Here is a 14,912-nt window from a genome sequence, read left to right as displayed (position 1 = left end):
AATCACACACCACACTCTCTCTCTTCCTCAATCCTTTAGCAAGATAGTATTTAATAGACTTGCTTTTTGCGTCCTGCTTTTAGGACAGAACACCAGGAAGAGTTCACTGAATATTCCTATTGATAATATGCCACTACACATACTGACCTATACAATGGTGCAGTCAGAAGTGTATTAGGAAAGTCAAACACCAAAATTATTTTTATTTTTCAAGTCTATTTCTACTTGATACCTGGTATGTCAAATTGCAGTGTGTTTTTTTTAAAATAAACTATGCAATTTATGTAACAGCATTTGTGTATCTTATCTCCTTGGTGCTTGAGCTTTATTTTCTGAAAATATTTTGGATGTTTAACACTTAGACTCATATAATAAACCCAGCAAAGAAAGAAACGTCCTCTCCCTGTCAACTGCGTTTATTTTCAGCAAACTTAACACGTGTTAATATTTGTATGAACATAACAAGATTCAACAACTGAGACATAAACTTAACAAGTTCCACAGACATGTGACTAACAGAAATTGAATAATGTGTCCCTGAACAAAAGGGGGGGGGGTCAAAATCAAAAGTAACAGTCAGTATCTGGTCACCAGCTGCATTAAGTACTGCAATGCATCTCCTCCTCATGGACTACACCAGATTTGCCCGTTCTTGCTGTGAGATGTTACCCCACTCTTCCACCAAGGCACCTGCAAGTTCCCGGACATCTCTGGAAGAAATGGCCCTAGCACTCACCCTCCGATCCAGCAGGTCCCAGACGTGCTCAATGGGATTGAGATCCGGGCTCTTCGCTGGCCATGGCAGAACACTGACATTCCTGTCTTGCAGGAAATCCTGCACAGAACGAGCAGTATGGCTGGTGGCATTGTCATGCTGGAGGGTCATGTCAGGATGAGCCTGCAGGAAGGGTACCATATGAGGGAGGAGGATGTCTTCCCTGTAACGCACAGCGTTGAGATTGCCTGCAATGACAACAAGTTCAGTCCGATGATGCTGTGACACACCGCCCCAGACCATGACGGACCCTCCACATCGATCTCGCTCCAGAGTACAGACCTCGGTGTAACGCTTATTCCTTTGACGATAAACACAAATCCGACCATCACCCCTGGTGAGACAAAACCACGACTCGTCAGTGAAGAGCAATTTTTGCCAGTCCTGTCTGGTCCAGCGACGGTGGGTTTGTGCCTGACGTTGTTGCCGGTGTTGTCTGGTGAGGACCTGCCTTACAACAGGCCTACAAGCCCTCAGTCCAGCCTCTCTCAGCCTATTGTGGACAGTCCTGTGCAGGTGTTGTTACACGTGGTCTGCCACAGTGAGGACGATCAGCTGTCCGTCCTGTCTCCCTGTAGCGCTGTCTTGTCCGTACTGTGAGACGCCTATTGCAATTTATTGCCCTTGCCACATCTGCAGTCCTCATTCCTCCATGCAGTAATCCTAAGGCACGTTCACGCAGATGAGCAGGGACCCTGGGCATCTTTCTTTTGGTGTTTTTCAGAGTCAGTAGAAAGGCCTCTTTAGTGTGTGACCTTAATTGCCTACCGTCTGTAAGCTGTTAGTGTCTTAACGACCGTTCCACAGGTGCATGTTCATGAATTGTTTATGGTTCATTGAACAAGCATGGGAAACAGTGTTTAAACCCTTTACAATGAAGATCTGTGAAGTTATTTGGATTTTTACGAATTATCTTTGAAAGACAGGGTCCTGAAAAAGGGACGTTTCTTTTTTGCTGAGTTTATATTCATGAAAACAGTGACCCAAGTCTCTCCATTATGTGAGTACTGTGTGAGTGAGTGAGTCTATTCATATTATGTTAAAGAATTCTAGTGAAGTAACCCTTTGGACCACACTATCTGCCACATTGAAGAACTCTGGGTTAAGTGAATTATCACTTCTACCTCTTATCAGCAATCATAGGATTCGTTCATGCTCCTTAGATGCCAGGTTAGGGTTACACAGTAATTTTCTGTCACAGTCTATGCCACCCCATGTATAAAACTCTAGTTGCGTCACTGGTGTAAAGGTCTCAGCGGGACTGATTTGGTCATCGAGCTCCCGCCCGCACACGCAGCTTTTCATACCTCACCCACCCGCTCCCGCTGGCTTCTGTCCGATTCCCACCCACTCAGCAAGATCTGGCCCCGAACCCAACCGCAATGTTATTTTAGGCGTGTGTGACGTAGCTCGCTTGCCAGCCTTGGTCGCAGCTGTTTTGCACCCTGTAGGCAATATCAAAATATGCTAAAATAGCATAAGAAAGAGGTTAAATTACCAGAGATCCTATTATATTAGGCAATCAGTATTATTAGGCTACATCAGCCAATGGGCTAAGCATAGTTTGGAGAGAGCAGAGTTGGAGAGAGATCGGACACATTAACTTTCTCTTGAGTTACGTTTTGCATATAGTCTACCTTTTAGGAGAGGGGCGACTTTTAGACAGAGACACATATCTGACCAATATTTATTTCTAGGCAATGTAGCCTAATCTAGCCTAATCATATTTGGGAAGTTGAAAAGATAAGGGACAGATTGAAATTGACTGGGGGGAGTGGTCCAAAATAGAGGAGGGTTGTTAGTATTTCTTTTGCTTTCTTGTTGTTTTTTAAATTTTATTTTTAATTTTTTTTTATTGGGCACAGGGGAGGGTAGTTTGTTTTTACCCTGGTTTATATTTGGTCTTCTGCTCATATTTTCCCTATAAACAATGGTTTGACTTAATTTTGATATTACCCTAATCAGTGACGACCCGTCATTCAGGGCAGGTGGGGCTTTAGCTAAAAAAATATATTACAAAAATTAGAGGCCTCTTACACTTCAGTGTTGTGATGCAAAAAATTCTAGCTAAATGGTTGGCACATAGATTTAAAAAGGTATTGTCAGATATTATTCGTCCTAATTAGACAGTTTCTTTTTTACATGGACAATACATTGGAGATAATAGAAGACAAGTACTGGAAACAATAGAATACTATAATATATCGGGGAAACCAGGCCTGGTTTTCATAGCTGATTTTGAAAAGGCTTTTGATAAAGTACAACTGGAATTTATATATAAATGCCTAGAATATTTGAATTTTGGAAAATCTCTTTGTCATGCCCTGACCATAGAGAGCTTTTTATTCTCTATGTTGGTTGGGTCGGGGTGTGACTAGGGTGGGTCATCTAGGTGTTTGTGTGTCTATGTTGGCCTGTTATGGTTCCCAATCAGAGGCAGCTGTTTATCGTTGTCTCTGATTGGGGATCATATTTAGGCAACCATTTTCCCTTTGTGCTTTGTTGGATCTTGTCTATGGATAGTTGCATGTCAGCACTATTATTAGCTTCACGTTTCGTTTGGTAGTTTGTTGTTTTTGTTCGGTGTTCATTTATTAAAGGAAAATGTACGCCTACCACGCTGCTCCTTGGTCCATTCATAATGACGATCGTGACACTCTTATAAAATGGGTTAGTTATGTATAGTAACCCTAGGTGTAAAATAGTAAATAATGGCTACATCTCAGATGTTTTAAACTGTCAAGAGGAGTAAAACAAGGTTGTCCTCTATCAGCATATCAATTTATTATTGCCATCGAAATGTTAACTGTTAAAAATAGATCCAACAAAAATATTAAGGGATTAGAAATCCGTGGTTTAAAAACAAAGGTGTCACTGATGATTCATGTTTTCTTTTAAAACCACAATTAGAATCCCTCCACCGCCTCAGAGTATCTAGATATTTTTGCTAACCTCTCTGGATTAAAACCAAATAAAAATAAGTGTACTGTATTACATATTGGATCACAAAAAAATGTATACTTTTAAGTTAATGTATAGTTTACCAATAAAATGGTCTGACGGGGATGTGGACATACTCGGTATACAAATCCCGAAAGAAAGAAATGATCTCACTCCAATACGTTTTTATAGAAAGTTAGCAAAAATAGATAAGATCTTGCTACCATGGAAAGTAAAATACCTGTCTATTTGTTGAAAAATCACCCTGATTAACTCTTTAGTCATATCACAGTTTACCTATTTGCTTTTGCCTACACCTAGTGAACCTGCTTTTTAAATTAAATCATGGACAAAATTAAAGGGGCCTATTTATATAACGAATATGAATTCGGAGGGTAGAAATTATTAAATATTAAAGCATTAGACCTCTCACTAAAGGCAACAGTCATACAAAAGTTATACTTAAATTCAAAATAGTTCTCTGGTAAATTAGTAAGAACGTCTCACCCAATGTTCAAGAATGGTCTTTTTCCCTTTATTCAGAATACAACTGCTCACTTTCGGTTATTTGAAAATGAAATAATCTCCAAAATATAGTTATTTTTTAAACAAGCCTTAGAAAGTTGGTTGCAATTTCAGTTTAATCCACCTGAAAAGGACAGAACAAATAATACAACAAATGTTGTGGTTAAACTCAAATATACTAATTGATATATATTTTTTTTAAATAAAGGTATAATTTTTGTAAATTATATCATAAATAGCTGTATGTGTGACAACTCCACCAGTCCTAACACAGACATATGTAAATATATGCTCTACCCAAAATTACAACCAACTAATTGCAGCATATCCACAAAAATGGAAGAGGCAAGTAGAAGGGGGGAAAAGTAAGGAACTTGTCTGTCGACGCTGCATTAAAGAACAAAAATGGTTAAAGAAAATAGTGATGAATAAAAATATATACCAATTTCATTGAAGGACCAAAAAATTGACAGCTGTGCCATATAAATTGCAAAATAGTTGGGAAGAGATTTGATGTACCGATTCCATGGCAAATGGTTTATGAATTTACACGCAAAACAACGCCGATATTCAAAACATCGAATTTTTCAGTTTAAATTATTATACAAAATTTTTGCAACCAATAGAATGTTATATACAGTTGAAGTCAGAAGTTTACATACACCTAGGTTGGAGTCTTAAAATTTTTCTACCACTCCACAAATTTCTTGTTAACAAACTATAGTTTTGGCAAGTCGGTTAGGACATCTACTTTGTGCATGACACAAGTAATTTTCCCAACAATTGTTTACAGACAGATTATTTCACTTATATAATTCACTGTATCACAGTTCCAATGGGTCAGAAGTTTACATACACTAAGTTGACTGTGCCTTTAAACAGCTTGGAAAATTCCAGAAAATTATGTCATGGGTTTAGAAGCTTCTGATAGGCTAATTGGCATCATTTGAGTGAATTGGAGGTGTACCTGTGGATGTATTTCAAGGCCTACCTTCAAACTCAGTGCCTCTTTGCTTGACATCATGGGAAAATCAAAAGAAATCAATTGTAAAAAACAAATTCAAATGTATTGAATGTGTACGTAAACTTCCGACTAAGGTGTACATAAACTTCCGACTTCAACTGTATGTGTGTATGGGTGTATCCCCCAAAATATATGGGGGATTGGAAATGATGCAGACAATTACATTGATGGAAGCTATAATCTATCCGCAATATTAATGCTGATCCACCCCCTGAATAGAAAATGTTAAAAATAAAATATATATATATTTTTTTAAATATATATTATTTATGTCTGGTTTGCATGTTAATTTGGAATTAAAACGTGTCACAGTTTGCAAACAATGTAAAAAAAATCATTGAGTTAATAAAGCCGCATACAAACATGGTCTCTTTTTTGCTTTCTTGAGGAAGGCCACTCCAAAATGCAGGTGTTTCAGCCTAGCTCAGTGCTTTCTGTGGTGGTGGGGCGTGCCAGCAGAAAATACAAAGCATAGGGGTTAGTAATGTTCTCTAGTTATGCCGTGATTGGCTCAGTGTTCTGTCACTCATGAGCACACTATGTCCCCACAAAATCAACGGGGAGAGCAAAAAAATTCAATCCCCTTGGGTACTGTCATAGAGTTACATTAGAAACCACTGCTTTTAAATCAGGGCAAGGCAACCGGAAACATGACCGAATACAAACAGTGTAGCTATTTCCTCCGCAAGGCAATCAAACAAGCCAAGCGTCAGTATAGAGACAAAGTAGAGTCGCAATTCAACGGCTCAGACACGAGAGGTATGTGGTAGGGTCTACAGTCAATCACGGACTACAAAAAGAAAACCGGCCCCGTCGCGGACCCCGATGTCTTGCTCCCAGACAAACTAAACAACTTCTTTGCTCGCTTTGAGGACAATACAGTGCCACCAACACGGCCCACTACCAAAACCTGCGGGCTCTCCTTCACCGCAGCCAACTTGAGTAAAGCATTTAAACGTGTTAACCCTCGCAAGGCTGCCGGCCCAGATGGCATCCCTAGCCGCGTCCTCAGAGCATGCGCAGACCAGCTGGCTGGTGTGTTTACGGACATATTCAATCAATCCCTATCCCAGTCCGCTGTTCCCACATGCTTCAAGAGGGCTACCATTGTTCCCATTCCCAAGAAAGCTAAGGTAACTGAGCTAAACGACTATCGCCCGTAGCACTCTCTTCCGTCATCATGAAGTGCTTTGAGAAACTAGTCAAGGATCATATCACCTCCACCCTACCTGACACCCTAGACCCACTCCAATTTGCTTACTGCCCCAATAGGTCCACAGACGACGCAATCGCAATCATACTGCACACTGCCCTAGGAATACCTATGTAAGAATGCGACTACAGCTCAGCATTTAACACCATAGTACCCTCCAAACTCGTCATTAAGTTTGAGACCCTGGGTTTCGACCCCGCCCTGTGCAACTGGGTCCTGGACTTTGACGGGCCGCCTCCAGGTGGTGAGAGTAGGAAACAACATCTCCACCCCGCTGATCCTCAACACTGGGGCCCCACAAGGGTGCGTTCTCAGCCCTCTCCTGTACTCCCTGTTCACCCATGACTTCGTGGCCAATGCACGCCTCCAACTCAATCATCAAGTTTGCAGACGACAGTACAGTGTTAGGCTTGATTACCAACAACAACGAGACGGCCTACAGGGAGGAGGGCCCTCGGAGTGTGGTGTCAGGAAAGGAGATGATTGTGGACTTCAGGAAACAGCAGAGGGAGCACCCCCCAATCCACATCGACGGGACAGTAGTGCAGAAGGTGGAAACTTTTTAGTTCCTCGGTGTACACATCACGGACAAACTAAAATGGTCCACCCACACAGACAGTGTGGTGAAGAAGGCGCAGGAGGCTGAAGAAACTTAATATAATGTTTACATACCCTACATTACTCATCTCATATGTATATACTGTACTCTATACCATCTACTGCATCTTGCCTATTCCATTCGGCCATCCACATATTTATATGTACATATTCTTATTCATTCCTTTGTTGTTGTGAAATTGTTAGATTACTTGCTAGATATTAATGCATGGTCAGAACTAGAAGCACAAGCATTTCGCTACACTCGCATTAACATCTGCTAACCATGTATATGTGACCAATAAAATTTTATTTGAAGTGCCCATCCAAGCATGTTCAATGTCATTGGTCACAGAAAAAATGATGTCAAATCACATCATTCTACCATAGTTTTGACTTGACTGATCATGTCAACATCATACTTTCAAAATCTTAGCTAGCAAGCGTCATCATGAATCAAGTCGACAATCTACTGGCAAGTCTTTGTCATATGAAGAGAAATTAATGATAAAACGTATCGGTGCTCATCGGCCGTTGGACATAAACATTACACGACAAGTTGGAAATCAAAAAAAAAGAAGCTAATTCAACAATGAAGGAATCAGTGGCTAACTGCAAGCATTGCAAAGCAATCACTTGCCTGCTATTCAGTGGAGTGGGTGTGTGGTCCAAGTCTGGGTTTAAGGGTCTCTTTTCCAAGTTTAAAAGGATCCACATTAAACATTGGCCATGCTGTCAATCTAGTATGACTTCTGCCGCGTTCAAAACAACTGGAAACTCGGAACTGGGAAATCTCAGACATCAGTGAGTAAAAAAAAAAAGCTTAGACTGGGAAAATACGTTTTGAACGGTCATCCAACTCGGAAGTCGGGAACTCTGGCCTCTTTCTAGAGCTCCGACATGAAGATCACTGACGTCATGATTTGACCTTGTTTTTTCAGAGTTCCCAGCTGTCCTGAAAGCACTATAGATACAGAGAATGTCAGATTTTGATGTCAAAGTTGGTTGACAAAATTTTCCCATGAAGGACCGCCACGCCACCTTCCTGTTCAAGTGAGCACAGCAAGGTGAGTTGAAAAATGTATTGTATGATGCTGCATAAATGATGTAATATGCCAGGGAGATATGTATTCTGTAGCTAAGAAATTAATACTAAGTGTATGTTGTGTAGTAAGCTGTTAGTAGCCCATGTGCCTCACCCTAATAATTTGGTCCCTTTTCCCATCATGTCTTAGCCTACTGTTCTGACTTGGTGGTGCACATGTAGCATATAGCCTGTTTTAGAGAAATGTAATCATTGAATATTGTAAGAGCGTTCATTGTCTGCTTATATGCTCCCTTTATTTATCCTACGATTCTGACTTGGTGTTCAGGGAGAATACTGTAAGAATGGCCAATGTTCGGAATTCTGTCGGTGTACATTTAAAAAGTGCTGAACAAATAGTTATATTGACTACATCTGTCCTAGATCACTCATTAATGTCGAAATTACGGATTATCTCTTATCTGCATGCCGTCCCCTTATGCCATAGTTTCGACGTCTCAATTGTCAGTAGAAACCACATTTGTTTAAGCAAGTCAGCCATATCAGCTGTTGTAAAAGGGAGTAAATGAGGCTGAATTAACTGTTTCACTGCCAGACAAAGGTCCGCTGATACTCACGTGTAGCAGTGGTAAGGTGTTGGGACTCTACTGTTAGGACAGCTTTATGTAGGCCCTAACAGTTTGTGCGCACTGTTTGTCGCCGTTTTTAGTGCAATGAATGTATTGTTTACTGTTGTGCAGTGTAGTGGCTTTGCTGGCATCATGCATCTAAAAAAAAAAAATTGGGGGAGTTTGCCCCGCCAACATTTAAATGCTAAAATCGCCATTGACCCTAATAAAGTTGAAACGTTTGTGAAGGTTTGGTATGGTGTGACTATTATTAAGCTTTAGCTACTGCAGTTTGGACACACCTAGTCATTCAAGGGGTTTTCTTTATTTTTACTATTTTCTACATTGTAGAGTGATGGAGGACTCCACACACTTTTCTGGTTACTACATGATTCCATATGTTATTTCTTGGTTTTGATGTCTTTACTATTATTCTATAATGTAGAAAATAGTTCAAATAAAGCAAAAACCTTGAATGAGTAGGTGTGTCCAAACTTTTGACTAGTACTGTATATCTGACATTCTCTAGTTACCTTTCATTCACAGGTGTCCATCTCAAACCTGGGCGTACCTGGAACTACCATCACTCTCGTTGTCTGAGAGTCAGAGAATGCATTCGGCATCATGGCTGCAAGGATGAGGATTCTTGATAGACACAGACTCAGTTCTTTGTGTGCACTGTGAACCAGTAGAGTTTTAATCTTGTTCATAAAATGGAACCTGATTCTGGGACATCTCAGTGTGCAGTAATTTAGAATAGATTGAACTACACCACAAGTAGAAGAAAGCCTGTGAAGACTGTGGCACACTGCTGTTCTTTACGTTGTCAACACATGATGTTCAAATAGAATGCATTGAAACACCTAGTGTTGAGATGAAGAAATGCCAACAGAGCTTCTTCAGCACACAAATAAACCTTTAAAAGTGTCTGCTGAGAACACACATGTAAACAATTGTCTATGGAATAAAATGTAACTGTCAGAGTAGTTACACATCTTTCTGAATATAAATATTTCTGAACAATAGTACAGTCGTGGCTAAAAGTTTTGAGAATGACACAAATATACATTTTCACAAAGTCTGCTGCCTCAGTTTGTATGATGGCAATTTGCATATACTCCAGAATGTTATGAAGAGTGATCAGATGAATTGCAAAGTCCCTCTTTGCCATGCAAATTAACTGAATCCCTAAAAAACATTTCCACTGCCACAAAAGGACCAGCTGACATCATGTCAGTGATTCTCTCGTTAACACAGGTGTGAGTGTTGACGAGGACAAGGCTGGAGATCACGCTGTCATGCTGATTGAGTTCGAATAACAGACCGGAAGCTTCAAAAGGAGGGTGGTGCTTGGAATCATTGTTCTTCCTCTGTCAAACATGGTTACGTGCAAGGAAACACGTGCCGTCATCATTGCTTTGCACAAAAAGGGCTTCACAGGCAAGGATGTTGCTGCCAGTAAGATTGCACCTAAATCAACCATTTATCGGATCATCAAGAACTTCAAGGAGAGCGGTTCAATTGTTGTGAAGAAGGCTTCAGGGCGCCCAAGAAAGTCCAGCAAGAGCCAGGACCGTCCCATAAAGTTGATTCAGCTGCGGGATCGGGGCACCACCAGTACAGAGCTTGCTCAGGAATGGCAGCAGGCAGATGTTAGTGCATCTGCACGCACAGTGAGGCGAAGACTTTGAGGATGGCCTGGTGTCAAGAAGGGCAGCAAAGAAGCCACTTTTCTCCAGGAAAAACATCAGGGACAGACTGATATTCTGCAAAAGGTACAGGGATTGAACTGCTGAGGACTGGGGTAAAGTCATTTTCTCTGATGAATCCCCTTTCCGATTGTTTGGGGCATCCGGAATAAAGCTTGTCCGGAGAAGACAAGGTGAGCGCTAGCATCAGTCCTGTGTCATGCCAACAGTAAAGCATCCTGAGACCATTCATGTGTGGGGTTGCTTCTCAGCCAAGGGAGTGGGATCACTCACAATTTTGCCTAAGAACACAGCCATGAATAAAGAATGGTACCAACACATCCTCCGAGAGCAACTTCTCCCAACCATCCAGGAACAGTTTGGTGACGAACAATGCCTTTTCCAGCATGATGGAGCACCTTGACACAAGGCAAAAGTGATAACTAAGTGGCTCGGGGAACAAAACATCGATATTTTGGGTCCATGGCCAGGAAACTCCCCAGACCTTAATCCCATTGAGAATTTGTGGTCAATCCTCAAGAGGCGGGTGGACAAACAAAAACCCACAAATTCTGACAAACTCCAAGCATTGATTATGCAAGAATGGGCTGCCATCAGTCAGGATGTGGCCCAGAAGTTAATTGACAGCATGCCAGGGCGGATTGCAGAGGTCTTGAAAAAGAAGGGTCAACACTGCAAATATTGACTCTTTGCATCAACTTCATGCAATTGTCAATAAAATCCTTTGGCACTTATGAAATGCTTGTAATTATACTTAAGTATTCCTCAGTATTCCATAGTAACATCTGACAAAAATATCTAAAGACACTGAAGCAGCAAACTTTGTGGAAATTAATATTTGTGTCATTCTCAAAACTTTTGGCCACGACTATACAACAGTGTCTGCTATGAACAGACATGTAAACAACAAAAGGGTCAAATATAAAGTGTTGAGTGTAGACAAATATGTATGAGCAATATAAATATTTCAGAACAATAGCAAAACTGTCTTATGAACAGACATGTAAATAACAAATAATAATAAAATAACAAGTGTCTATGGAATAAAATGAAAGTGTCTAGTGTCTGACTAGTGAGATGTCTGAACAACAACAGAACAAGTTGTTAATTTCACTGTGGGCTGAGTGCACAAACTCATGCAGCTGGTGATCAAATTCTTCCCGGAGTTTTGGCAAGAGTTCGTCCATGAAATCAGCTATTAGTGCCAAGACACTGTGGAGAGGAAATTAGGAGTGTCTGAGGAGCAGTGTGCGTGGTGAGGTGAGGAGGGAATAGGACACCCGAAGAGAGGAAAGGGGATTAGAATAAAGTCTGAAATTATTTGTATTTATTTACCTCTGGGACAAGCTGGTGGCTCTGTGCATGACGTTTTCCAGTTCTTGAGATCATTTGCAATGCCTTTGTGAAAGATGTGTCAAGGACTGAGTCTGCAGCTCTTTTCTCCCTTCTCACACCCCTGCTACTACTGCTGCTGCACTGTGGCATCGCTGAGGAGCAGGTGCTGTCTCCATTCACTGGTGTTTATGCCTTGAAAATAAAAAAGTAGAGGGATATTTAGTACACATATCCAAAACAGTAATGAACATCAAATGTCATTAATCAAGAATACAATAGACTATATAACGTTCCAAACTTTGAGCAGAGTTGTGTACCTGGCCTAGTGTAACGGATGAAATGGCTAGCTAGTTAGCGGGTACGCGCTAGTAGCGTTTCAATCAGTTACGTCACTTGCTCTGAAAACCTAGATATAGTGTTGCCCCTTGCTCGGCAAGGGCCGCGGCTTTTGTGGAGCGATGGGTAACGACGCTTCGTGGGCGACCGTTGTTGATGTGTGCAGAGGGTCCCTGGTTCGCGCCCGTGTCGGGACGAGGGGACAGACGTAAAGTTATACTGTTACACTAGCTACTCAACTCCACTCAAACATTTTGACTAGCCAGACCTACCAAACTTTGACTTTGGTGTTATCAATGTGGGAAGCTTCTGACTTTTTTTCTATGACAACATTTTGTTTGATCAGAAGTTGTAAAGATCTTTAGTTTAGTTAGTTGGCTTGCCTACCCTACATGAGTATGCTGCTAGACTAGCCACTAGCCAGCCAAGTAAATAGCGCTAGCTATTGTAAGAAAAACATGGCTACTCTTTTCGTCGACTACAATAGAAAATACAACATACACCATCCTTTGGTGAAGACGGCATGTTGCTTTCAGTCTTCCCATGCTTCACGTGCCGAACAAGCCAGCAGCAACATTTCTGGAGTAGCCTTTCCACTGGCATCTCCACTGCGGCCTGGCCTTGTAATATTCATATGTGTAAACATACTGAATTGTAATTGGATGCATTTTACCGCCGTATCATACTGTGCTATGATTGGTTAAGACCACCCAGATGGTTAGGTCATGGTCAGTTGATCATGGTTGGAGATTGTGAACATGCCAGTTGTAGCTAGCTAATAAAGAGCTACGTTAAGAAATATCCTGTAGTACTGCATTTTATTATTTTGTACAAAGCGTGCAAAACAAGACATGGTGTCAGAGTAAAAGGTCTTCAAATATGGATTTTTCTGGAGTTCCTTCACCTTGAATGGACTGGGAGTCTACAAACTTACCCGATGCATGGCGTAAGTACAAACAGCACGAGCACATCACGTGAACAAGCAGTGCATGCAGTCAGGCAGACATCAGAGCACACCTCAGGTGCCCAGAGAGTGCGTTTTAGAACGGAGAGAGACATAACTCCAAAACAGAGCGACACAGACTCAAAACGCGGATATTGTGGATACAAAGTGCATGGCGAACAAGAAACTTGCCCAGCTAAAGGCAAACGGTGTACTAAATGTGGAAAATGGAATCACTTTGCAAAAGTGTGCAGAGTTTACCGTAGAAAAACAGTACACGCAGTGAGTGAAGATGAAATGTCAATCAAAGAGTCAAACGCTGATGAACTGATTCAGTGACACAGAAAAGTCAAATATCAGAGACCGGGCAAAGAGCCTTTGCTGACATTGAGATAGGAACACAAGGCACAGAGCTAAAGTTCAAACTAGACACTGGTGCACAAGTTAACATTATTCCTCTGAATAAGTACTGCAGCTTGACATCTCAGTGCGAGCTACAGCCCACCATGCGCAGACTGACTGGTTATGGTGGGGAACAGCCCCCAGTAAAAGGCACATGCACTTTCAAATGTAAATACAAGGAAAGTGACATGATGTTGGACTTTTACGTTGTTGACACTAGAGCAGCTGCAGTGCTAGGTCTTAAAGCATGTTGAGACATGGACCTCATCAAGCTAGTTTTATCAGTGACAGCACCAGTAGAGACAGAACATGGACCTCATCAAGCTAGTTTTATCAGTGACAGCACCAGTAGAGACAGAACATGGACCTCATCAAGCTAGTTTTATCAGTGACAGCACCAGTAGAGACAGAAAATGTACTGGAGGAGTTTGCTAATGTTTTTACAGGAATAGGATTATTCCCAGGAGAATGTACCATTCACCTTGACCCAGACGCAACCCCTGTGGTTTACTCACCGAGAAAAATTCCCCTTGCTCGCCGTGCCCGTCTGAAGAAAGAGTTGGAGAGCATTGAGCAATCTGACATAGTCAGCAAGGTTACAGAACCGACTGACTGGGTAAAAGCGTTAGTGGTGGTGGAGAAACCACGCACAGGCAAGCTCCGAGTATGCCTCGACCCAAGAGACTTGAACAAGGCTATCAAACACCCCCATTACCCTTTACCGACGCTAGATGGCATCACACACAAGCTAGCGGGAGCACACTACTTCAGTGTCATGGACGCTAGATCAGGCTACTGGGCTATCAAGCTCAAAGAAGAGTCATCTAAGCTCACAACATTCAACACGCCGTTTGGACGCTACAGGTTCCATCGCCTGCCTTTCAGGATTATCTCAGCCCAAGACGAGTTTCAGCGAAAGATCGACGAAGTGTACGAAGGCCTCGACAGAGTTGTGGCGATTGTGGATGACATCCTTGTCTATGGTCGAACCAAAGAGGAGCACAACCGAAACCTCCGTGCGATGCTGCAAAGGTCCCGCGAGAGAGGAGTCCGGCTCAACCCTGAGAAGAGCACAGTCGGCGCTACAGAGGTCAGCTACTTCGGACATCTTCTCACAGCGAATGGAATCAAGCCAGATCCATAGAAGATCTCAGCCATAAAATAAATGGAGCCACCAAAGAACCGTGCAGAGCTGGAAACAGTGCTTGGCATGGTCAACTACTTAGCCAAGTTCGCACGCAGCCTCTCCAATGCTAATGCACCCCTGCGTCAACTGCTAAAGTAGTCCAGTGAGTTTCTCTGTGACAAGCAACACGTCATTGCTTTCCAGAGTGTGAAAGACTTGATCACGAGAGAACCAGGACCAATCCTTGCCTACTACGACCCCAACAAAGAGGTCAGACTCCAAGTGGATGCGTTGAAGTATGGACTAGGTGCAGTGCTACTGCAAGAAGGAAAGC

At 41.9% G+C, this 14,912-nt stretch overlaps 1 protein-coding gene across 1 annotated transcript in view; it reads left to right on the top strand.

Annotated features, from left to right (window-relative positions):
- The window catches only part of qtrt2 (queuine tRNA-ribosyltransferase accessory subunit 2), a 50,041-nt gene that overhangs the window by 209 nt on the left and 34,920 nt on the right, over nucleotides 1–14,912 (top strand). The window contains 1 exon segment of the mRNA XM_038972688.1: nucleotides 84–101. Within this exon segment, the coding sequence (XP_038828616.1) occupies nucleotides 84–101 (18 nt within the window).

The sequence above is a fragment of the Salvelinus namaycush genome, chromosome 33, assembly GCF_016432855.1.
Source record: "Salvelinus namaycush isolate Seneca chromosome 33, SaNama_1.0, whole genome shotgun sequence".
Taxonomy (NCBI): Eukaryota; Metazoa; Chordata; class Actinopteri; order Salmoniformes; family Salmonidae; genus Salvelinus; species Salvelinus namaycush.
This window is presented reverse-complemented; position numbering and strand designations above follow the sequence as displayed.